The sequence below is a fragment of the Saimiri boliviensis genome, chromosome 10 (genome assembly GCF_048565385.1).
Source record: "Saimiri boliviensis isolate mSaiBol1 chromosome 10, mSaiBol1.pri, whole genome shotgun sequence".
In the NCBI taxonomy this organism is placed as follows: Eukaryota; Metazoa; Chordata; class Mammalia; order Primates; family Cebidae; genus Saimiri; species Saimiri boliviensis.
In genome coordinates, this window is record NC_133458.1 from 39,149,771 (window position 1) to 39,176,370 (window position 26,600).

General features: G+C 37.4%; 1 protein-coding gene across 6 annotated transcripts in view; it reads left to right on the top strand.

The window, feature by feature from the left end:
* Positions 1-26,600, top strand: part of CTTNBP2 (cortactin binding protein 2) — a 482,785-nt gene that overhangs the window by 380,110 nt on the left and 76,075 nt on the right. For 4 of the 6 annotated variants that reach the window (XM_074379164.1, XM_003921051.4, XM_074379166.1 and 1 more), the window contains 2 exons: positions 4,398-4,622; positions 21,266-22,907. In XM_074379164.1, coding sequence (XP_074235265.1) covers positions 4,398-4,622; positions 21,266-22,907 — 1,867 coding nt within the window. The remainder of the gene's footprint in view (positions 1-4,397; positions 4,623-21,265; positions 22,908-26,600) is intronic. The other 2 variants (XM_074379165.1, XM_039472989.2) reach the window with 1 other exon arrangement.

The following is a 26,600-nucleotide window of genomic DNA, read 5'->3' on the forward strand; positions in this document are numbered from 1 at the left end:
TTCATATCATAGACTTATTTAATCTGTGACTTTTCACCATGGAATCAAAATGGGCAACTGGATTCTAATTTATTAGCCTAATAGAAAGCTGTAGACCAAAAAGCACATTTTAATTGTTAGAATTATATATTTCTAGAAACCCTTGCTATAAGACAAGAATATCAAAAGTACATGTTGAATATATATAATACACATAAATAGATGCATATGTGGTCATAGAACAAGATTATTAGCTGGCATCACTGAAAATAATATGAGTTTAGGAGTCAGTTTAATGTTAAGAACATGTGATCTTTGATATTCATTTTTAACTGGTTTCCATGCTTTTAAGGACTTAAAAATGAAACATGAGGCTGCTTCATTTCTCTCATTTTGATAACTAAAGATAACACAATTGCGTATCTAGTTAGCAACAAACACAAAGCCACTGTTTCTACCCTTGAAGGAATCTAATGTACATATTTTATACTTCGTAAAGGCTACATGTTAGTCCATACTTGTGAAGCAAATTAATTGGCCGTTTTAGGCTGGCATGAAGGCTCACTCCTATAATAACAGCACTTTGGGAGGCTGCGGCAGGAGGATTTCTCGAGCTCAGGAGTTCAAGACCAGCCTGAGCAACGTAGTGAGACTTCATCTCTACCAAAATTTAAAAAAATACCTAGGTGTGGTGACACATGCCTATTTTATCAGCTATGTGGGAAGCTGAGATGTGGGAGGATCAGTTAAGCCCGAGAGTTCAAGGCTACAGTGAGCCATGATCACGCCACTGCACTCCAGCCTGGGTGGCAGAGCAAGACCCTATCTCTAAATAAATAGGCAGTTTTATGTTTATGACACTGTACATGTATCACTTTACGACATTTTCAGCAGAAAAAAGTTCGTGTTTAACAATGTCATAAGGTGATTATCAGTTAAAACGTAATTTTAAAACAAAAACAATCACAACAAAAATATACATATACAAAACTATTTTACATTAGGAACTAAAAAAAAAGAAATACTTTCTGACCATAAAATCTGTTGGGAAAAACTGGAAATGGGTTTGTGATACATATATTTACCTCTTACATTATACAAAAATTAATTTTAACCCATTTTTCAAGATGTTTACTCGGGCTTAAGAATAACCTGTGTGTTGACAAATTGCTTGATCAGTGTTAAGTATTGTACATCATAAAAAATCTTGTATGGGTGAGTAGACATCAGGTAATTACAGTGAGTTGTTAAAATGTCAGTTTCAGCAGAGAACACATTGTGACAAATATCAGATATTACAGTGAGGACCAAGATGCAAATTTTCAGAAGAAATATTTAAAAGCTAGTGTTGACTTTTAAACCTTTCATCCACATTGAGAACATAAAATAATGTGGTTTTTGGAGATTAAAGGAAGATTTCTATCAGAGAGCATTTCTCTGCAGAGAATTGTGCTGTCAGACTTGCCTCATCCAGTTGCTTCTCCCTTCATCTCAAGAGAAAAGGGCTTCAGAGAGACTTTTGAATGATGTGATAGGTTTTTCCTGCAGATCTTGGTGGGCTCAGTGGAGGTGGGGCTGAACAAGCAGCCATTCTGTGGAAGTGAAGGAGAGATAGATGTGGGGATCATCTTGCAGAGACTCCCAACTTTTGTTTAAATAGACATCCATGAATGTTTCCTGTAGACCAGTTTGAGCCTTGGTCGTGAAACAGTAGGAATGAGATCGATTCAGGCCCTGTTCAGTAGGGAAGAGTGGAGAGAGCATGGGACCTCAGCTGACAAAAGGTGGATTCCAAATGCTAATAAGGAGGGTATGCAAGGCTGTGCTTCTTGGGTGTGCAACCTGTGCAGTCACCAAGGCCATGCACTTAGAAGGGTCACTTGCCTGGTTAAATACTGCACTGTTGCCATCTTGAAATGCTTAATAATTGAACAAAAAAGCCCATGTCTTCATCTTGCAGTGGGTCCTGCAGATTATGTAGCTTGTCCTATGGCCTACATTGAAGAAACTGTAGATGAAGCAGTCCCAGCAGTGCAAGAGAGGGTGTTCCTGTAAGAAATCACCAAGCCCTTCATGGGAAAAGAGTAGGCTTTAAATATTCAGCACACTCTGTTGGTAAACCCAGCTGACCAACTGAACCAATCAGGTACAGCATTCCTGCTCCCTTCATGTCTCCTTTATCATCTACCTCCAGTCCCTTCCAACCCAGAGGGAACTAAGACAGCTTAGAAAGAGGGGGAGAAGGTCTTGGGAAAAAGAGAGAGATTGTCATATAAACCGCTTTGCCGGGTGGTGGATGTTAGCCTGCAGTGGATGCTAGCTGAGGAATGGAAGTTGCCATACCTCTGAATGAAGATGGACATTTTTATAACCAAGTTGAGACTGTTTTGACTCACAGTGACTGTAGGTCTTTTATTAAATTAAAACGATTAGAAAAAACATAGAGCTAGCCAAATGTTCATCCAGGGGTGGGAAAAGAACTGCATCAAATAAATATTAAGAAAAAAGTGAAGGACAAAATGAAATTGCTTTTGAAATTGTATCTCTCAAGTGATACTTATTGGTGTATTGATTACATAATTGAATTTAAAGAATCTAGAAACACCCAATGCTTTTAACTCATAAACCTTATCTTTTAAATTTGAAGTGGTCTTCTGAAAGCTAGCTTAAATTTAATGGTGAAATTGGACTTTTTATAAATTTTATTTCTTAATTTAAGTTGATAATAGGGAAAGAAATGTTAGCTTTTTTCCCAGTTGTCGTAAGACTCATGTTTTTCTAGTTGTTGGCTTACTGATAATGGCCTAAAATGGAAAAGTGTAGTTTTTCAAGTAAGGAACTGTATGTACTGTATTAATAATATTTCTTTAGAAAAAATGTTTAATGTTTTGAACAAATAAGCTTGATTTTAATTTTTTTTTTTTTTTTGAGACTGCATCTTGCTGTCACCCAGGCTGGAGTGCAGTGGCATGATCTTGGCTCACTGCAACTTCTGCCTCCAGGGTTCAAGCAATTGTCCTGCCTCAGCCTCCCGAGTAGCTGGGACTATAGGCACACACCAACACGCCCAGCTAATTTTTGTATTTTTAGTAGAGATGGGGTTTCACCATGTTGGCCAGGATGGATTCGATGTCTTGACCTCGTGATCCACCCGCCTTGGCCTCCCAAAGTGCTGGGATTACAGACGTGAGCCAATGCACTCGGTCTAATTTAATTTTTCTACTGGCAGTGACATAGATACTTTTTCTTTCTAGTGGCTATTCCAAAATGACCTGAATTAGGAAAATGTTGCTAGGTTTTAATACATTTCTACTGCTATTTTCCATTTTTATGCAATGACTTTGTAGGCTAATTATAGAAAATTGCATTTGGTCCTCATTATGTGGGTGTGAAATTAACTTTGTTGCTGATGGACTGACATTTAGAGTATAATTAGGTTGCATTCTTTCCTGGGATTCTGTGAACTATATTTTAATGCCCTTCAGTGCGAAGGAGATAGATGCATTTTTAAAATTTTCTGAAGACTATTGTGGTTGATCAAACTTTACAAACCATAAATATTGTGATTTATTTTTACACAAAATTTTACTTTTTTTAATTAAAATTTTTACATTAAAAATTTTGCAAGGAATTTTCTTACTAGTTATCCATATGACTTCCTTCTGGCTATAAAAAACTTGTAGGGGATTTTTTTGTGTGCATGATTTAACCTGATACTTATTATTTTAAATATAAGTTTCATCAATATAGAGATACTATTTTTAAACTTTTGCTAAACTTATTTTAATTGTCAATATTTCTGATTTTACTTTAAATTAGAAAAGACTAGGTAGGGTGTGGTGGCCTCCCAGCACTTTGGGAGGCTGAGGCGGGGGGATTACTTGAGCTCAGGAGTTTGAGGCCAGCCTGGGCAACAAAGTGAGATTCCATCATAAATTTTAAAAAATCAGAAAAATTAGCTGGCTGTGGTAGCATGCATCTATAGTCCCCGCTATAAGGCTGGCTGAGACAAGAGGATTGTTGAGCCCAGAAGGTTGAGGCTGCATTGAGCTGTGATTGTGCCACTGCATTCCAACCTGAATGACAGAGCCAGAACTTATCTTGGAGGAAATAAAGACTGCACCTTAAATTCTGATCCTTGAAGGTCGTACAGCATGCAAACTGTATTTGCATCATTTGCAATGTAAAATGTGATATTCTTAAAAGAAGAAAATTTGAAAGCAGATGGAATGGTATTCCAGGCTAGTCAGCGACTGGGGGTCACAGTTGCCTCTCACTCACCACCGACATCATGTATAAGCCATTACTCACAGCAGTTGAGAATACCATTTGGAAATGTAATCACAAAACCGTCTTATAAATATCTTTCTGTATATTTTCATTTCTTACTTCAATACATTTCTCTAATTTTGTTCCAGGCTCGCAGGAAGGAGGTATTTATCCAGGAACGGTATGGGAGATTTAATCTAAATGACCCGTTCTTGGCACTCCAGAGAGACTATGAAGCAGGTGCTGGTGACAAAGAGAAGAAGCCAGTTTGTACCAACCCCCTCTCCATTCTTGAAGCAGTCATGGCCCACTGCAGGAAAATGCAAGAAAGGATGTCCGCACAGCTGGCTGCTGCTGAGAGCAGACAAAAGAAGGTACTGAGACGTTAAAATGGTCATTTTCCCCTCAACATGGTGTCAGAGGAAGAGATCATCTCCAAGGTTGTTGTTTGTTCTTAAGTACTACATTTTCAGGCAGCATTGCAATAAGTACTTAGAAGTGCAAGAGGCTGAAAGATTCTTTAAGTCAATGTAACTTCATGTTTAAAATGTAGCTCAAAATAACACTAAACTATAATGGAAGTATAACAGAAAAATTATGTTTCTGATAATGGTTACTTTAGTGCTTTCTTTAAAATCTCTCTCTATATATATGTTTTTGGACTTCCTACTACCTTCCAGAAAACATGCTTAGCTGCTAGGTAGGTTAATCCAGTGATGCAACCAGGACTCTCTGATCATATGGTAACATCCCAACTTATTTTATCCAGCTTCTGTCTAAAATAGTTATTGGCAATTAGAAATTATTATTTATTTTTGGTGGGGGGAAATGAAATAACGTGAAGAAAATGGAATGCACGTTTCCGTGGTATATCCAGTCTTACAATGTGTCATCTTAAAGTCCTGGTTAGTGTCAAACTCACCTCTGCGATGTGATAGTTGTGTCAGCTGCAGACCTCAAGTCTCCTGCTCACATGTGTCTCATTTAAACCAACCTCCTCCCTTCCCCCTCCCCCACCATCACACACATATTCCTTTCACTTGAGTATCTACTTCAAAGAGTACAAAGTTCAATAAAAACTTACCTTGATCAGCCAGAAGGAATAGAAATTTAAATTTTGTCCTTCCAGTACACTGCCAAAACTATTGATTCCTTTTATTAGAAAAGAGAGGAAGTTAGAAGTTGATGCTGCATGGTATGATTAAAATTAAAACTAATGGGCCAGACGAGGTGGCTCACGCCTGTAATTCCAACACTTTGAGAATCCGAGGCAGGCAGATCACCAGCTCAGGAGTTCAAGACCAGCCAGGTCAGCATGATGAAACCCATCTCTACTAAAAATACAAAAAATTAACCGGGCATGGTGGTGCACACCTATAATCCCAGCTATTTGGGAGGCTGAGGCAGGAGAATTGCTTGAACCCAGAAGGCAGAGGTTGCAGTGAGTTGAGATCACAATACTGTACTCCAGCCTGGGTAACAGTGAGACTCCATCTCAAGAACTGAAAAAACAATTAAAACTAATATGTTCTCTTCACCATTATTATTAAAGTGTAAATTAAAATATTTCTTTTATTTGGCCTTTTCAGAGAACTTCTAATATCTCTTATGTAACACCTGGTTGATGATTAACTTGAATGCACTGTATTTCCAAATATTTATGATAGATATTATCATTTCATGTGTGTCTTTTCCCTGAAATTTTATCTGTACATTAACATAAATACCAGTGTTCTGGTATGGGTGCTGCATAAAAGGAAACATTTTTCTCAGTAAGTTACATGGTAGAAAACTAAAGCACTAAGTAAAATAGTTAAGAAAAATAGAAGGCTTTCCATAGCTGTAAGGCAAAATCAGACAGTTTAACTCTGGACTTTGAAAACCCTTTACAAAGTCCTGCAGACAACCACTAAGATATCTGAAGATTTTCAAAAGTTTCCACAAACCTCATAAACAAGAGCCAATGAATTTCAGCTGATGTCACTGAAACTCATTTGTATTTCTTGGATGGGATACATTTCAGTTATGCCTGTAATGTGTCAATTAGTTATTTCATATAAATTATTTCTGCTGGACTTTATGCTGCATTATAAAAAATTAAGAAAACATTTTGTTGTCCTTGAATATATAAAAAATACTTTCCTGAATTTTACTTCTGTTCTGCCTTTAAAAAAACTCATTTCTCTTTTAGGAGAAGAAAAGTGCATTTCTAGTTGGATCAAAGAGTTTATTATCTAGCTGATTTTTAAAAAAATCAACTTACATCCTGTTTGTTTCTGAATGACTGGGTCATTTCCAATCTGGCTAATAGTGAAAGGAAATTGTTTCTGTCCTATGGGTCCTGAGAGGCTAATATAAAATGAGCCAGTGGTGAGTCTCCCATGTATAATGGGAATACAGGAGTCCTTTATAGCTAAATTCATTGGCTGTGTAGTCTCAGTGAAGGGTTTATCTGACACAGTGCTACATTTTATTCTTAAAAATATTATATTTTAGTAGATTATAGTGTATGAGAAGAGTTATAATTTGTACTCTTACCCTGTGTCTTAAAAGGAAAATATCATATCAGCTGATGAAAGCAAAAACACCAAAATCATCTCTTTAACAACAAAATGATCTGTCACCTTTAGTCCTCTGAAAGGACATATTTTAACCAAATGTCTTCAGTTCCCTCGCATATAAATTGCAGCTTTAGAAATCTAAAAGCCATAAGGAAAAAAATCCATTATTTTAAATGAGTCCAGTTCTTTAAATCACTGCCAGAGCAAATGTCTGGGAAAGCAAAGGCTCCATTATCTATGATTTAAGTATTTATTATCTGACACCAGGCATATCTCTTTGGTAATTCTAAGGCACTTGGCCTGCGTGCTGCTCTGGTTGGCCTCTCAAGGCAGGAGAACAGGGTCCATGCTCATTCATGCGTTGGCTCCTGCTGTGACTACTAATAGGCGGGTTAACTGTTTGGTAATTTGTGTGCCAGGAAAATTTGGGCAAGAGTCAATTTGGCAAATGGACTGAGCCTGTAAAGCCACTTTGAATAAGCTAATGAGTAATCATCATGGGGAACTTTGCCTCCGGTAATCCACTTCCCATTTTGAGCCAGTAACCCAGGATGAAATGGTATTTGGAGGGTTTTTTTTTTCTTTTGTAATCTTGTCTATCATCTTTTAATGGAATTTCCATTCTAATTTATTTGAACAGTAGGGAGGAAATCTATATATTTTCAAACATTTTCTTCACATTTAGAAAACATAAGTTCTAGCCCTGAAATAGGAAAGACCTTTTAATTTCATCAGAACCTTTGAATGTATGTAGCCAAAGTAATAACCAGGAAATTCAGAGGGGGAGAAATTCTTTTCACCAGTGAAAAACCAAAAATAGTTGTGTGTATTAGATACAGCTTCTTCTATGTGGCAGCACATCATAAATAGGTGAGTTGCATGGCAATAGATGCCTCAGACGGGATTCTTAGTTGTGAGCAGGTAAGCCAGTGTTCTCTGAGAAGGCAGAAGGGGCATTTATTGACTGGTTTACAGAAATAGTAGTTGGCTTAAAACATGGTTCAGCATGGCTGGCAAAGCCTAGAGGACCAGCTCTCCCCAGCCAGCATCACAGACAAGTACCCTTGTCTGTGAAAAAAATGAAAAGATCTATTAATATATCTTGTTGTTAGGTATTTGTTTACCAGATTGAGCATATGGGTCGAGTTGCCCAGGGGAAGAAGAGCGCAATGATGCAATGAGCCTTAAGATATTTTGGGGGAGCAGAAGAGAATATGGTTAAGTGTTGTAAGAGTGTTTTGTGGTGTAGCAGATATGCACTCTGCTTTCTCAATTTATAAATGGCCATAATTGCTTTCCTCTCAGTTTTCCACTTTGAATTAGAACTAATTGCCTTTACATTACTGCTGTGCTCCCACCTACATAGTTTTCCCTTTCATTCTATAAAAACATGTGCTTGGTGCCTCTTCATTCATAGCTTTCAGTTTGGGTGCTATTCTTGGAGCAACCACCCACTTTCTCACTACCAGGGAAGCTGTGTTCATTCTTCTGAGCTCTTCCATACAATCCACTGCTTTTTGCAAAAGAGTTCAGTGATACTGCTCCGTGCAAAGTTATCCTCAGCCCCTACTTGAAAGTGTTAGAAGGAGATATAAATTTGACAATAACATAAAGTCACCTGGAACTCCATAATTCTGGAACTCCATAATTTATGTATACTGTGGTTTGTTTTTAGTATGTGGTCCTGCCATCTGAGCATCTCTCTAAAATTTGTATAAAGTGCTACAATCAAATAAGTGGAATTAATGAATTTTCATATCCTTTGTAGTTTCTAGTGTGGTTTCTTATATGCAGTTCAGTACATATTTTCTCTCCAAAAGTTCTTTAAAACATTGCTTGTGATAGTAGGTGAACAAACTTATACCAAGATGACTCAAATTTAAACAAGTATGCATTCACTGCTGTTATACTGACCTGAAAAATTCTTTAAAAAAATTATCACTGGCAACTACTTTATTGATGATAGGAAAAAAATTTAGGAAAGAATGAATGACTCGGTGGCTATAACGACAGGAGGTTTCAAAATTATATGATGAAACTCAGAATACTTAAGGGATTCTTCTGAGTTGTAATGAGCTCACAGTGCCCTACACCCTATTAAATCAACTCATTTGATCCATAGGATATTATTATTACATACAGTAGAAGCTATTATTATTGCATTTTAAGCATAAGTAAGTTAAGATCACAGAGAAGTTGAACAACTGTGCCTATTGGTTTGAAGACAAGCAGTCGGCCTTTGGAGTCCCCATACTTAGCTGCTGTGCAAGGGCGACTTTCCTTTAACCACTTGGTGGGAGAACTCAGATCTCCTGCTTCTTAGGCTTCCTATATGTACTGTATTTCTTTCTTACTGCTAAAAAAAAGTTGAAAATCTTTAATAGTTTAGATTATTTGTGATTTTATGTCATTCCTTCAAGCCACTTAAGATTGAGAGACACAGATTTTAACACATTTATTCCCCCATAGCTCTACAATTAAGAAAATATCCCAAAGTTTAGAGGGGAAAAAAAAATGCCTATCTGATACTGGATCAAAAGACCAGCTCTAAAACCCTTATCCTTAAATGTGTGATCAATGTAGTTCATGCTTCAAAAAGAGCTAAAAACATGAAGGATGGGTATTCAAAAGACATTCAAGATGTATAAAACAATCAAGAACAGAGGCCACAGAAAAGATTTTGCTTGAAATAGGTTTTTTTTCCTACGTATTAAGGAAAATGAACATGCAGGAAAAATTTTTTATTTTAAGTTCCAGGGTACATGTGCAGGACTTGCAGCTTTGTTACATAGGTAAACATCCATGGTGTTTTGCTGCACCTATTAACCCATCACCTAGGTATTAAGCTCAGCATGCATTAGCTCTTCTTGATGCTCTCCCTACCTCTGTCCTGCCCCAATAGGCCTCAGTGTGTGTTGTTCCCCTCCCTGTCTCTGTGCCTTCACATTGTTCAGCTCCTACTTACAAGTGAGAAGCTGTGGTGTTTGGTTTTCTCTTCCTCCATTAGTTTGCTGAGAGTAATGGCTTCCAGTGCCATCCATGTCCCTGTAAAGGACATGATCTTGCTCCTTTATTTGGCTGCATAGTATTCCGTGGTGTATATGTACCACATTTTCTTTATCTAGTCTATCACTCATGAGCATTGGGTTGATTCCATGTCTTTGCTAATGTGAATAGTTATATAGGAAATTTATAATAATGAGTTAGGACTTTTTAGTTTGATCACCAGAAAAAAAATGTTTATTGTATACATGAATGGTTTGAGAAACTTAATGGGCTCATAACATTTATTAAAATTGAAGCCTGGCTTGGCTGGGCACAGTGGCTCACACCTGTAATCCCAGAACTTTGGGAGACTGAGGCAGGCATATCACTTGAGATTAGGAGTTCAAGGCCAGCCTAGCCAACATGGTGAAACTCTGTCTCTACTAAGAATACAAAAATTAGCCAGGCATGGTCGCATACACCTGTAGTCCTACCTACTTGGAAGGCTGAGGCAAAAGAATCTCTTGGACCCAGAGACGGAGGTTGCAGTGAGCCAAGATTGCGCCACTGCAACCCAGCCTGTGTGACAGAGTGAGACTCCTCTCAAAAACAAATAAATAAAAATTGAGGCCAGGCTTTTGAACATCAAAAAGTAGTTATTCAAATATTAATCCACCATACTAAATTACTAAAAATCATGTATCATGATTTACATATATTTACTTATTTTTTTATTTTATTTTTGAGATGGAGTCTCGCTGGAATGCAGTGGCGCAGTCTTGACTCACTGCAACCTCCACCTCCCTGGTTCAAACGATTCTCCTGCCTCAGGCTCCGGAGTAGCTGGGACTACAAGCATGTGCCACTACGCCCAGCTAATTTCTGTATTTTTAGTAGAGACCAGATTTCACCATATTGGTCAGGTTGGTCTTGAACTCCTGACCTCGTGATCTGCTCTCCTCAGCCTCCGAAAGTGCTAGAATTACAGGCATGAGCCATGGCGCCAGCTGTTTAATTTTTTAATGACAAAAATGTAGTTCCTTCTTCAATGCCATTTGGTATCCATTTCTTCGAGAATCTTATTGGCTCTCTTTTATCCCCTGCAATAGCCTTTTCTGGCTGTCTGTGGTAATGCTTTAAATCTGTAAGTCTCCTGGTGCATTCTTCTTTATTTAGAGAAGATTCTCACCCTCTCTTTACTTATGTCTTTTGATGGGTTCCAGACATACCTTTTAGATAAGTCAAAACTTCCTTAATACATAAAAGCCATTCTTCCTTGGTCTTTCTTATTTTTATTTTTCAACTTTATTTTAAAGCTTCTTAAAAAGTAATTTCAATTTTATTTTAGATTTAGGGGAAACGTGCAGGTTTGTTACATTGGCATATTGTGTGATTCTGAGGTTTGAAGCATGATTGATCCTGTCACCCAAGTATTGAGTATCGTACCCAATAGGTAGGTTTTTGATCTTTTCCCCTCTTGCCTCTTTTGGAGTCCTCAGCATCTATTGTTCCTATCTTTTTATCTATGTGTACCCAATGTTTAGCCTCCACTTGTAAGTAGGAACTTGTGGTATTTGGTTTCTGTTCTTGGATTACTTTGCTGAGTATAATGGCCTCCAGCTGCATCCATGCTGCTGCAAAGGACATGATTTCAGTCTTTTATATGGCTTTGTAGTATTCCATGGTGTATATGTACATTTTCTTTATCCAGTTCACTGTTGCTGGTCACCTAGGTTGATTCTGTGTCTCTGCTATTGTGAATAGTGCTGAGATAAACATAGGCATGCATGTGTCTTTTTTGGTAGAACAATGTATTTTCCTTTGGGTGTATACCCAGTAATGGGTTTGCTGGGCTGAATGGTATTTCCATTTTCTTTGAGAAATCTCCAAACTGCTTTCTACAGTGGCTGAACTCATTTACATTCTTATTGACAGTGTATAAGTGTCCTCTTCTCCACAGCCTCTCCAACATCTATTACTTTTTGACTTTTTAGTAATAGCCATTCTGACTGGTGTTAAATGGTATCTCATTGTGGTTTTGATTTGCATTTCTCTGATGATTAGTGATATGGAGCATTTTTTCATGTCTGTTGACTACTTGTGTATATTCCTTTGAGAAATGTCTGTTCATGTCCTTTACCCACTTTTTAATGGGGTTATTTGCTTGTTATTTATAGATACTGGATGTTAGGTCTCTGTCAGAAGCATAGTTTACAAATATTTTCTCCTATTGTGTAGGATTTCTTTGGCCATATAGAAGCAATTTAGTTTAACTAGGTCCCACTTGACAATTTTTATTTTTGTCGTGATTGCTTTCAAGGTCTTAGCCATACATTTTTTTTTTTTTTTTTTTGCCAATGCTGAAGTCCGGAATGATATTTCCCAGGTTTTGTTCTAGGATTTTTATAATTTGAGATGTTATGTTTAAATATTTGATTCATCTTGGGTTATGTTTTCAATATGGTGAAAGATGGGGGTCCAGTTTTGCTCTTCTGTATATGGCTATTTTGAAGCTTTCAAAAGAAATTCTTTCTCCTCATAGTCAAGTGATTACCATATCTATTTCTTACATAATTGTAATTTCCCTCTATTGTAGTGCCACTTACATTTTCCAAACTTTTGATATAAGTTCAACCTTACAGGAAAGTTGCAAGAATAGTACAATAACAGCATTCTTTACCTAGATTTACAGTTGTTTATATTTTATACCTGATCTGTTTTATCATTTTTTTCTTCCCCTCTTTACACACCTGCGCGTGCATGCGCACACACACAGACACACACGTACACACAGAGATTTGTTTCCAAGCCATTAGAGAATAAATTAGAGACATAGTGCTTTTTTACTCCCAAATATGTTGATGTGTATTTCCTTAGAACAGGGACAGTCTTTTATATAATCACCATACAGTTTTTTTTAAATCAGGAAATTTATCATTGAAACAGCATTTGTTTTCTAATTTACATATTCATTTTCCCCCAGTTGTTCCAATAATGATTTTTGTAGCAATTATTTTCCTAATTCAAGATCAGGCATTGCATTTAATTGTTGTTTCTCTTTTGTCTCTTTTAAGCTGCAACAGTTTTTCAGCCTTTCTTTGCTTTATTTACCTTGATATTTCTGAAGAGCATGGGCTAGGTATTTTGCAAAACATCACTCAATTCAAATTTGTTTAATGTTCCCTGACGATTTGATTCAGCTTTTGCATTTTTGGTAGAAATACCATGTCTGTGATGTTGTGTTTTTATTAGTTTGTAAAATTCAAAAGGCATATGATGCTGATTTTTTTCAAAACCAAATCATGTGATTGATAGTAACATTGGTCACCTGGTTAAGGTGATGTCTCTCAGTTGTCCTCACTGTTTAGTTGTTACTTTTTCTTTTGTGTTACTAAGTAATTTGCGGAGAAATATGTTGAGATTCTTTAACTATCTTATTCATTAAATGTTCACCTGCTAGTTTTAGAATCCACTGATGATTTTCCAACCCCCATTACTCTTTCTACATTTTTCATGTGGCATTCTACTGTTAGGAAGAGCTTTCCTTTCTCCCCCATTTACTTGTTTATTACATCAGTGTAGAGTCACAGATGCTTCTTCGACAAGTTAGAAACTTACCATTGCTATCTGTCCCAGATTTAGCCAGTGGGAGCCCTCTTAAGCTGGCTCTTTCTATATGTTCTCATCATTTTTGAGCACCTGAGCAAGATACTCCATGCTCATTTTGTGTTTTCTTTAACCCGATGATTGGAATCAGCTGTTTCTTCCAGGAGCATTAAGTTTCCTATTTGATGGGAGACAGTACTTAGCAACAAGTCTGGAGCTAGGAAATTATTTATATTTATGATATTCATAGGTACCCAAAAACATAGCTATATTTTGTCTCTCTCTATGTATCAAGCTGTCAGTATACTGACACTGACATTCCTGACTGTAATTCCAAGCCATAGAATATGTGCCAGTCCTTTTTCTATTTATGACTCCTTTTTTCCACCAGTGAGAAACCTTATTTTCACTGTACTTCAGTATATTTACTCATTTACTCAAGCGTGGAACACACAGAGTCGTTTCAGAATTACTTACTCATACTGCTGTATAAAGCCAAAATAGGAACCTGGAATTCAATATTTATTTACAGATTTTTAAGGCAAAGTTTACAGGAAGTACAATTCACATATCTTAAGTTTCAAAATTAATGAGTTTTGAAAATGCATACACCTGTGTAATCTGTACATCCCCCGACCCTACCAACAAGATACAGAATATTTCCATTGTCACATAAAGGTTCCAGGAGTATCTCTCCAATAAGCCCCTTCCCCAGCTCAGGCAACTACTAGGCACTCTTCTGATTTTTTTCATCATGGATTAGTCTTATCCGTATTAGGTAAACTATGACTATTGTTTTATAGTTAGTAGTTAGTATGCCTTAAATTCAGGAGCTGTTAATCTTCTGCCTTTGTTTTGCCTTATCAAAATTGTTTGGCTAGTCTAGATCCTTTGGTCTTCTCTACGAAAAAAAAAAATTAAAGGCAGTTTGGTTTCTCCAAAAGTTTGCAGGGGTCGAAATTTCACTGAATCTATAAACTAATTTTGTGAGAACTGAAATCTTAGTAAAATGGAGTGTTCCAATCCATGACTATAGTATATTTCTCCATTCATTTGGTTCTTTTATTTCTCTTAGCAACATTTGGCTTCTATCAGTGTAGGAGTCTTAGAAGTCATTTGTTGCTGTTATTTATATTTTATTTTTTGATGCTATTGTAAATCTCATTATTTAAGAATTTTGAATGTTTGTTGTTAATGTGCAGGTATTCAGTTGATTTTTGTACATTCATTGCTATGTTACTTAGTTCTAGCCATTATCTTGTATGTTCATGATTTTCTAGGCTAAAAATGTAAAAACATGTGATCTATAAATAGAGAACATTTTACTTCTTCATTTCCAAATTGCTTGCCTGGCTTCCTTTTTCTTCTTTTTCCCCACCAGTGCCCTGGAATTACTGCAGTCACTAGAACCTCCAGTACAATACTGAATAGAAGTATGAAAGTGGACTTTATTGTCTTTTTCTCTTTCTAAGGAAAAATATTTCATGTTTTATCATTAAGTATAGTGTTAGCTGTGCTTTTTATAGATGCTCTTTATCTCATTTGAGGTTTCATTTCTATTCTTATGTTGTTGAAAGATTTTTTTTTTGTCATGAATGGTTTTGATTTTAAAAACTGGTTTATCTGCATTTGTTGACATAATCCTGGTGTTTCTCTTTTATTCTTTTGGTATAATGAATTACACATACTGATTTTTCGAATAGCAAACCAACTTAGATCCCTGAGGTAAATCTTTCATGGTAACCTTTTTATTACTCTTTTTATATATAGGTGGATTTCATTTCCCTGTATTTTGCTAAGGAGTTTTATGTCTGTGATCAAAAGAGATATCTGTAAATTTTTTTAAGTACCTTGTTTTGTATAAAGGTAATTTTTTGTTCGTAAAATGAATTGGAAGTGTTTACTCCTCTGTTTTCTGAAAGGGTATGTGTAAGCTTAGCATTAATTTTTTGGCATTTTTTTTTTCATGTTTGCTAGAATTCATCAGTAAAACCTTATAAGCAAGGAGTTTTCTTTGGGGAAAAGTTTTTAATCATGAATTTAGTTCCTCGTAAAAAAAAAAAAAAAAAAAAAAAAAAAAAAAAAAAAAAGCCATTCCAATTTTCTGTGTCATTTTGTGATTTCTGAAAGTGTATGTTTCAGAATTTTTTTTTAATTTGTTGAATTTATTGGCACAAAGTTATTATCCTTTTAATATTTATTTATTCTGTTGTGATATCCCATCATTCTTTTCTGTTATTTGTAATTTGTATTTTTCTCTATTTCTAAATCTGGTTCTCTACATATTTAGCAATATTATTGATCTTTCAGATGAGACACAACTTTTGGCTTTGTTAATTTCTCTATCATTTATTTCTTCTGTTTAATCCACTTCTTTGGTATTTGCTTCCTTCTACTTACTGTGGATTTAATTTGCCTATCTTTTCCTAGCTTCTTAAGGTGAAACTAGGATAACTGATCTGAGGCAGTTCTTCCAATGTAAACATAGCCATAATTTTTTCTCTGTCCTCTGCTTTAGCTGCTTTTAGATGCTCTGCTTTCACTCCGTCCCACAAATTTTGGTACGCTGTGTTCTTATATTTACTCAGCTCCAAATATATTCTAAATTACTTTGTGATTTTCTCTTAACCCGCATTACTGTTTAGCAATATATTGTTTTGCTTTTGAATTCTGAGATTTTGTTAATATCTTATGATTTATTGCCAGTTTAATTCTGCTTCAGAGAACACATTCTATAAAATTTTAGCCTGTTGAAATCTATTGGTTTGGCAGTTCTCAATAGCTCAGCAAGTGTGTTTGAAAAGCATATCTTTGGTAGCTTTGGTATATTGTACCCTATATATATCAATAGCCAGGTGATTTTTGTAGTGTTTTCAGATATACTATTTATGTTTTTGCTGAGCTTTTTAATCTAGGTTTTTAAAATGAGATATTGTTATTATTGTAGATTTGTCTATTTTCCCTGTATTTCTGTCAAGTTCTGCTTTGTATATTTTAGAGAAAATTATTGCCATCATTTTTGTTGTAGGTTCTGTATATGGAATATGTCTTTAATTTTTTGGCTGATTTTAAGAGTATCTTTCTCTTCAGTGGTTTTACCATGATGTGCCTAGGTTTAACTTTCTTTATGTTTTTTTGCTTTGGGATTGCTGAGCTTCCTGGATTTGTATGTTTTCTTTTTCATCAAATTTATAAATTTTAGGGCCATTTTTTTTCTAAGATATTTTTCTTCCCCATTCTATCTTTTTTCTCTTTTTGGATATCCAGTTCGTGGAATTTAGACCAGTTTATATTGCCCTAGATATAAATGAGATGCTGTTCATTTTTTTTTTTCAGTCATTTTTTTCTTTGCTCTTTAAATTGGAATCTTTCTTTTCCTTTATTTTCAAATTCATTATCCTTTATATTCTTTTTCAAATCTGCTATTAAGCCCATTCAATGAACTCTTTGTCAGTTTAGATATTATACTTATCAGTTCTGTTTGTGCATCTGGTTCTTTTTTACAGTTTTCATTTTGTTATGACCATATTTTCTTTGAAAATGGCTGGCTGCTTTAAAATCCTTGTCTGCTAATTCCAATGTGGATAATCTTAGGCCAGTTTTTATGGACTACTTTTCTCCAGACTATGACTCACTTTTTCTTAATTTCTTTGTATGTCTAGTAATTTCTTACTGTATACTGAACACTGCAGATGATATGGTACAGACTCTGGATTCTGTTACCTGCTGAAGGGTTGTACTTTGTTCTAGTATTTGCAGTTGGCAGCATCTGAGGTCTTTGCTCGGCTCTTTGAGCCATTTGGTAGCCACCTTCTGTCATTCTCTGGGGTCTCTCCCATGAATGTGTAATTCAAGGATCAACCAAGAATGCTGATAAATCATAGCAACCCCAGTTTCATCTTCTGACTCTTCAAGCCCATATGACCAGTGCATTGTATTTGAGCTTCAGCTGCCAGTGCTACCGGAATAGAGAATTGCCTCCAGCTGAACAGCTACACAAAGGCAAATCTCATCCAGTGCTATTGCCTCCTTTCTGTTGGGAGGGTTTACTCCTCTCTGATTTCTACCTCTTTTATTGCTCTCAAAAGCCTTCAAATCACTATGTTTTATATGTTTTTCAAGGATTTATAATAATTATCTGTAGGAGAATTGATCTAATAAACATTGCTTCTCCATTACTGATAGAACTTTCTCTGATATGTTTCATAATCGAAAAACATGTGCAACATCAGAGAAAGTTCTACTACCAGTAATGGGGAAGTAATGTTTATTAGACCCCATCTAACTTATAAAAACATTCATCTACATTTTTAATATGGTGTATTCTCTAGATCTTTGTATGCCTCTAATGTGTTTTCAGAGGAAGAAATATAGTGCAAAGTCACACACACACATTGAAAAATAATACAAGTAGCTATTGTATTATGAATTGAAAATTTAGTATTTTTTAGTGCCAGGCATTATACTATGTGCTTTACATGTGTTGTCTTATTTAAAAGTATAAAATAACATAATTATTAGGACCATACAGAACCAATCTTTAGAGAGAGAACTTACCAAAGTCACACAGCTACTAAGTTTGAAATCAGAATTTAGTGCTACATCTCTTATTCTCTTAAGTACACATACTTTGTCTCTAAGCTTAAATGGTCAAGGAATTTTTAATATAAAAATTATTTTTAAAGTATGGGAGTATGTTTACATACTGACTGGAAGGCTCCTGTAGAGAAACAGGAGTTTAATATTTAAAAGCAGCAACATGATAGCTGATGGAGTGAGTCTCAGAGGTGATAGGAGAGAATGAAGTTAATTGCTGAAGGAAAAAGTTCAGCATGGAACAGATGGAAAGCTTTCTTCCTTAGATTGAAGGGAAGGACATATGGATTGGTGTGGCTATGAAAAAGCTTAAAGGAGGAGATAGGACGAAAGGAAGAGTGAGTGAGTTAGAATGTTTTTGATAAAGGAGTCAGTCTGTAAAGAGTCAGTTGAGTCATCATTGGGTCAAGATTTGGGGAAAGGCAAACATTTGAAATATCCCTTGTAGTAAATGGCAGAGGAAGCTAAATAAAGTTAGGCAGAGTGATTGATGGTTGGGGGTCAAAGGTTAATTAAGTTTGGAGCCATATGTTTATATGTATGCCAATTGTGAGGTTTCCTCTGCTTGGCTATCTGTGGTAAGATTTTTTTTTTAAGTCATTCATTAGTCTGAGATAGGATTTACAAAGCTCAAGTGTTGGAGAACGAAGAAAAGAATTACAGATGCTTTTATAATAGTATAGTTTTTTGTATAAATATCTGACATTAGCTGACTTGCTCTCCACTTGGAACTCTTTCTTCGATTTGATTTTGAAAGATGATCATCCACAGTGCAGAATTACTGTGGACAAAATGTGAGACATGGTGAGAAAAACTTGAGATAAGCAGAACTCCAAGTGATTACCACGACTCTGACACTTATTAGCTGAATGACATTAGAAAAAAACACTAATAAGGCCTCTAGTAATTGTTTTGTGAAATGAAGGTAGCTCTTAAAATTCTCTACATTCAGAGACAGATGATAAAATTTGTATTTTAATAGCAAGCTGAAAATTGACCTAGTTTATGTTTTTCTAACATTGCTGTAAAATTATTTTTGTTGGGGCTAGTATAAAATATGATTTAAATTTTCTTACTAGTTCTAACTTTGCATATGCCTTCTAACAGCAATCTGTTATTTCATGCATTTAAAAAGAGTTCAGCGTGTTTTAGGTAATATGTCAATTTGTGCACGGCACCCACGTGAATAAGATACACATATGAATACAGTATTTAACATTATTGTTCCCCAAATCTTACCTGATCTACTTATGAAATTACTCCCAAAATTTTATATAGTAGAATAAAGTATATGTGTAATTATTCTTGAGGAATAATCTATATTCCTGATCATCTATTTATGGGACACATCCCAATGCTACTTAGCAATTGTTTGTCAAAGCAGGAAGCATCCCAGAGTAAAGAAACAGTATCTCTGACAACCAGTTGGATAGCAAGCCATTTTCTCCTTTTGGTCCCATGGCTGACTGAAGGGAATAGAGTTGTGGATTTTTATAACTGAGTAAGGAACAGGAGTACATCCTCATGACTCATAGATCATGAAAGTGTCTTCTTCCTCTGTTATTGATGACAAAAATTTGACTCAAATAAGCAATGAATCTCTTGAGAGTATATTTGTGTTTAACATCTAGAGGAGAAGGTAAATCTATCCACGTCTTTATAATCAGGTAGACCTACTTTAACCTTTAGGAACCATAAGGCCCATTAGACTGCCAGGGGAATATTTCACTAGTTGGGCAAGGGAGGTATGTGAGCCAACCTGGCTTCTGCATACCAGCTAGGGGGTGTGTCCTTTGTCCTTCATGAGCCCCTCAGGACAGATGCTCCCCTGGAGAGAAGTGAGAAATCTGCAAGAATATGTTAGACTAGTGTTGGTGTGAGGTTGTCCATGTATACAGAAAGCCCATTAGTAACCGAAGTTCATTGTTATCGGTGGAACTGTGTCAATTTCAGCTCATTCATTCAGTCTACAATTTATTAAGCACCACTGTGTGCCAGCCACTGTTCTGTGTCTAAAAGACACAGTCTCTGCCCTCAGTGAAATCACATTCTAGTTTGGGGGGTTGGGGGGTACAGGCAGGTAGTGAACAAAGGGTGATAAACACAAGGGTGGGAGGGACTGTTATTTTCCACAGGGTGGTGATGGAAGCCCTCACTGTAAAAGTGACAGCTGAGCAGAAGCCTGGAAGAAATGAATGAGCCAACCTCTTATGCTATTGGGAGCTTTTGTGTATATTAGAAAGCCTCATCTGGAGAGAGAAAGGCTTTAAAAACTCCCTCTCTAGGTGTATCAGTTAGAAAAAAGGATTCTGCTCTGGAAAGCCCCAATCCTAATGGCCTGTGGCTTGGTAAACAGACAATGCCTTTCTGTGAAGGAAAAGGCACCCCTCTCTATGTGCCTGGGCAAGTGGCTGAGTGCGTAGGGAAATTTGCAGGAAGGGAGGGGGAGGGCTGGAGTTTTGCTCCCACTCACCTCCCGCTTGTCACTCCTGTGCCGTGCTCACGTGGCTTGTGGGAGTGCTATGGGAAGGTGTTCGATGGGAATTCTAGGCAGAGAGAACAGCAAGGGCAAAGACCCTGAGGCAGGACCATGTTTAGGAAACACTGGGCATGCAGTGGAGCTAAGGGAACAAGCGGGACCGAAGTAGGAGGCAAGGTCGGACTCCACTGACACCAAATACAGTTCTAATAAGATCATTCTTTAGCTCCTTAGAGTTTTCAGAGAACTTTCATGTATGATTTGGTAATGATTTCCACAACAACTTATCATAGGAAGTTCAAAGAAGTTCCATTACTGAGATAGGTAATACAATTAGCAAATACAATTAGAATTTCACTGAAGTCCTCGGTTTTCAGTACTTTTCATAATACTTTACCTCAGGGATTAATATTAAATCATTAAACCTTTTTTAAAAATATCACCAATTCCATCACAGAGCTGTGTTTTTATAAAAATAGACCTTTTCAATCCCTGTGCTGTGATTTAAAGCATCTGGTTATTGTTCTCCTTTTCTGTAGTTAACTTCAATAGATTTTTAAAATTCTCTATTGTTGTAATTTAGTTTTTTTAATGAAACCATTTACATGTATTTTCTCATTTTAATGAGCCTTTAAAATAGTTCTTATCACAACACTTTTTGAAAATGTGGCATTTTTGCTAACCCAAATTATGTAATTGTTAGGAAATTAATAAAGATCTCACAAAAGGCATTTCTTTGGTGAAAAGAAAATTCTGTATCTTAATCAGGGTTTTCCTGTGAATTTTTCAGCTGGAAATGGAAAAGCTTCAGCTACAAGCCCTTGAGCAAGAGCACAAGAAGCTGGCCGCCCGCCTTGAGGAAGAGCGCGGCAAGAACAAGCAGGTGGTCCTGATGCTCGTCAAAGAGTGCAAGCAGCTCTCAGGCAAAGTCATAGAGGAGGCCCAGAAGCTCGAAGACGTAATGGCCAAACTGGAAGAGGAAAAGAAAAAGACAAATGAATTGGAAGAGGAACTCTCTGCTGAGAAACAAAGAAGCACGGAAATGGAAGCTCAGATGGAAAAACAACTCTCTGAGTTTGACACCGAGCGGGAACAGCTTCGTGCCAAGCTGAACCGAGAAGAAGCACACACCACTGACCTCAAAGAGGAGATAGACAAGATGAAGAAAATGATTGAGCAACTGAAAAGGGGAAGTGACAGCAAACCAAGCCTCTCTCTTCCACGGAAGACAAAAGATAGGCGTTTGGTTTCCATATCTGTGGGAACAGAAGGAACTGTGACGAGGTCTGTTGCTTGCCAGACAGACCTAGTGACAGAAAGTGCTGACCATGTGAAGAAGTTGCCTTTAACCATGCCTGTAAAACCTTCCACAGGGAGCCCCCTAGCTTCTGCAAATGCAAAAGGAAGTGCTGCAATGGCCAGACCAGGAATTGACAGGCAGGCTTCCCATGGTGACTTGATTGGTGTTTCTGTACCTGCTTTCCCACCTTCCAGTGCAAACAGAATTGAGGAAAATGGACCAAGCACTGGCTTAACACCAGATCCAACCAGTAGCACACCGCCACTTCCCGGTAACGCTGCCCCTCCCACTGCTCAAACACCAGGCATAACTCCTCAGAACTCGCAAGCTCCACCTATGCACAGTTTACATTCACCATGTGCCAACGCCTCTTTGCATCCAGGTCTAAACCCACGAATCCAAGCAGCTAGATTTAGATTTCAGGGCAATGCTAATGACCCAGACCAAAATGGAAATACTACCCAAAGTCCTCCGTCAAGAGATGTCTCGCCTACAAGTCGTGACAACCTAGTTGCCAAACAACTGGCTCGGAATACTGTGACCCAAGCACTGTCAAGATTTACGGGACCTCAAGCAGGTGCTCCCCCAAGGCCTGGAGCGCCCCCAACAGGGGATGTCAGCACCCACCATTCAGTCGGTCGGACCGGTGTAAAGACTCATGGCGTAGCACGAGTTGACAGAGGAAATCCTCCTCCTATCCCTCCAAAAAAGCCAGGGCTCTCCCAAACGCCTTCTCCACCACACCCCCAACTCAAGGTTATTATAGATAGCAGCAGAGCCTCGAACACAGGGGCCAAAGGTGATAACAAAACTGTGGCTTCGCCTCCTTCCAGTTTGCCACAAGGGAACAGGGTGATCAATGAGGAGAACCTTCCTAAGTCATCCTCCCCTCAGCTGCCACCAAAACCATCCATAGATTTAACTGTGGCACCTGCAGGCTGTACCGTTTCAGCCCTGGCCACATCTCAGGTGGGTGCCTGGCCTGCTGCAACCCCCGGACTGAACCAACCTGCATGTTCAGGCAGTTCCCTTGCCATTCCTACCACCATTGCCTTTTGCTCTTCCATAAACCCCGTTAGTGCCTCATCCTGTAGACCAGGTGCCTCAGACAGCCTCCTGGTAACAGCATCAGGTAAAGGGATTGAAATGTTATACCCTTTTTAAACAACGTGGCCTCTCCTCTCACTTGCCTTGATTTTCTTCACAGTGCCTTGAAACTATTTTTTTTTTAATTTGATGCTTTTTTCCCCCTATTTCTTTTCTCTCTCTCTCTCTCTCTTTTTTTTTGTATTTTTTAAAAGCTCCAGGGTATGGTGATTCATCTTGCTATATGAATTGTGGTTTTGCTATGCTAAGTACTTTCTTCTTTTAAAATAACCTTGAAAATTGTGGCTTAAAGCACAGGGAGACCATTAATTTAGAGAGACCAAAATATTTACATGGGAGAAAAATGGTATTCCTTCTTATTAAATATTTATCTCACAAGACCTCAGTATTAATGGGTCATCATCAGACAGTATGTGTTCAATTATGTTCCTTCTGAGATGACATTTTTAAAGGCCTTTCAAGTAATTATTAACACTACATTGGATTATCACATTTACTAGATTTGTTCTGTAATTGGTATATTTTAAGTTCTAAATATCAATTTGGTGTTCAGGGTTTTTTTTTTAACCTTCAGAAATGGAATGTGAATATTTATACATCTCTGTTCTAAGTTTAGTTTATTTCAAAAGCCATGTACCCTATTTAGTGCTGCTGTCTTCCAACACTTGGGCACAGATGGTTAACATAGCATGTGGTCTGTGTTAGAGAAGGTTTCCATTGCAGGTGTGCCTTATGAAGTCATGAAGTCACTGAACCTGGGACTCTTGAACAAAGAAGAGGTGGATTTTCCCCTTTTGTTCTACAGTGCTAGAAAAAGCATTGCTTTTTTTTTTATTGACATGACTGGATTAGTTCTTTACTAAGCAAATGCAGCTCTAAAGTAATGTTACCAAAAACTTGTAATTGTAAATGGCAGAGACTAGATTCCAACACACATCTGACTAACTGAAAGGTCCATGCTGTTTCCAGTTTGCAATTTTACCCCTCAAAATGTGGATGACAACGTTCTGTTGAAGCTTTGGAAAAGACTCTCCTACTGTGAGATCTTAGTGGTTAGTGGAGATCGTTGGTTCTAATAGGAGGGAACTTTTACAATTACAGGAAGGTTTGAATAGTTGTTATATTTAACACTTTGAGGGGAGAGAGAGAAAAACAAGTAGCATCATATTTGCTAATTATCAGGTGATGAGAACAATATACCAGGATTTATTTGTCCATTTGTAAACTATCAACTTGACTTTAAGGTCTTTGAGAGGCTTTATCCATATTTTGAGGGACAAAATAGGGAATTGGAAGCAGCATGTACTTTGAAGTTAGATCTGTGTTGAAATCTAGTCTCTGCCATTTACAGTAGTGCATTTTTGGTGACTTCTTATGCTACTCATATGGGGGAGGGTGACTGTTAGGAGGATCAGATCCTATAACCTGTCAGAGAGCATAGTATTGAGCTTAGAACAGCATGAGTAATCAATAAATAGAGGTGATATTACTGCTTCAATGACATTGTTGCTTACAATATTTTTGAGAATTTGCTTTGGGATTGACTTTGGTATTATTTTGAGATGTCTTTACAGGCATTCAGCATTCTATATTTTTGATACAAAATGATATTACTGAGCTGAACAGCTCTTCTTGTGGCCTAAAATAATTTTGGCTGTTTCTCACAAATTAAATCCACCCACAGAAGACAAATTTTGCTACTCAGGAAAATAGAGAATGTACTATAATATCTTTGGGCAGTCACAAAACACAAGTTCCAGAAATGTGTGGAGCAGTGACAGTGCCATTGCTGTAAATGCATAGACTGTAAAGTAGAAAATGCTTCCTAGGATATAGAAGTTTTGTCACTTAAAAAAAAAATGCAAAGCCATCTTTACTTTGAGACCTTGAGGCTTTGCCGCTTGTTGCCTTGGTCATTACTGTGGTCCAGGGTTTAGCTACACATGCCCTTTTGTTTCAGCAGAGAAGCTTTAAAACCAGGATCTATGACTGAGGAACGTTTTGTCAGTTAATGGATTAAAATCTGTTAACTTTTAAAGACAGAGATTTACTAATCTATTGTCTATTCACCAGGATGTCCTGCTCTAGGATACAGTGAAATTTTGAATAAAAGAGCTATAACTCCTCTGAAGAATGCCTTTCACTTATATCTGGAGAACAAAAGACAACATAGACCAGAGACCAAGGAAATAGCCACTGAAGATGCGGAAAACGATTCCTTCTTTCTTTCTTTCTTTTCTTTTTTTTTTTTTTTTGAGACGGAGTCTTACTCTGTTACCTAGGCTGGAGTGCAGTCGCATGGTCTTGGCTCACTGCAACCTCCACCTCCTGCGTTCCAGCGATTCTCCTGCCTGAACCTCCTGAGTAGCTGGGACAACAGGTGTGTGCCACCACACCTGGCTAATTTTTGTATTTTTAGTAGACACGGGGTTTCACTAGATTGGCCAGGCTGGTCTTGAACTCCTGACCTTGTGATCTGCCCACTTCAGCCTCCTAAAGTGCTGGGATTACAGACATGAGCCACTGTGCCTGGCCGGATTCCTTATTTTCCATTCTCTGATTTTTGCAATTTTGCCAAAGTATATTATTTATTCCTCTCAGAACTGCACAATTACCTTTGGTAGAATAACAGGTTTCTATGTCTTTGATTATAAGATGTGGCTTGTTATGGGAGAATAGAGGCACTGGAGGCCTTTAGTCATTCAGCAAGTGTTTACTGAGCACCTAGACTGGGAGAAATGGAAGTGTTATTACACTTGCACGATGAAGATGTATAACTTTACAACTCAACTATAAATGTAGGTCAGCTGAACTTTCCAAATAAGATACAGGATTTCAACTCTGTTCTGCATTTAGACTGCCCCTGTTTTCGCCACCATGCCCATTGCAACTAAGAAGCACAAGAGCTGCCTCCACCCTGCTTACTAACCTGTCTGTGCCTGGGTGAGCTTGTGCCTCTCCAGGTCATGACCCCTTTGAAGGGTATCAACCTTCCAAACAGCCACTGATTCCATTGTAGTTGCCAAAAGCAAGGCTCAGGGACAAAGCACATCTGTCAAATACCTGTCAGGTGTCTTTTCCAATTTCAGTGATCAAACAAGCACTGAATTAACTATAGTAAGGCAGGATTAGTTCATTCCTGCCCCTTTATAGGTATCACCCTAGAGAGCAAATTCCCTCTGAGCCATTAGCTTTTTCATTTAAAAACAAAAGCATCGCCGGCTGCAGCGCTCATACCTAAGCACGTTAGGAGGCGGAGGCAGGAAGATCACTTGTGCCCAGGAGTTCAAGACCAGCCAGGGCAACATGGTGAAATCCCATCTTTACAAAAAATACAAAAATTAGCTGTGCATAGCGGTATGCATCTGTGGTCCCAGCTGCTCGGGAGGCTGAAACGGGAGGAACACTTGAGCTCAGGAAGTCAAGGCTGCAGTGAGCCATAATAATGCCACTGTATACCAGCCTGGGTGACATAGTGAGACCATGTCTCAAAAAAATAAGCAGTGAACCAAAATTATAATATTTCCAGACAAAAAAAAGATTTAAACTCGCCTGATGAATTTTCAAACTACCTCTCCGTCCTTGGACAGCTACTGGCCCATGATCTTTCCAACTCTAGAATCCTATGTTTCTATGTCACCTTCTCTCTATAACAATTATGACTAAGTTAAAGCCCCAAGGAAAATTGGAATGACAGAAGTTACCATTTTAATGAATT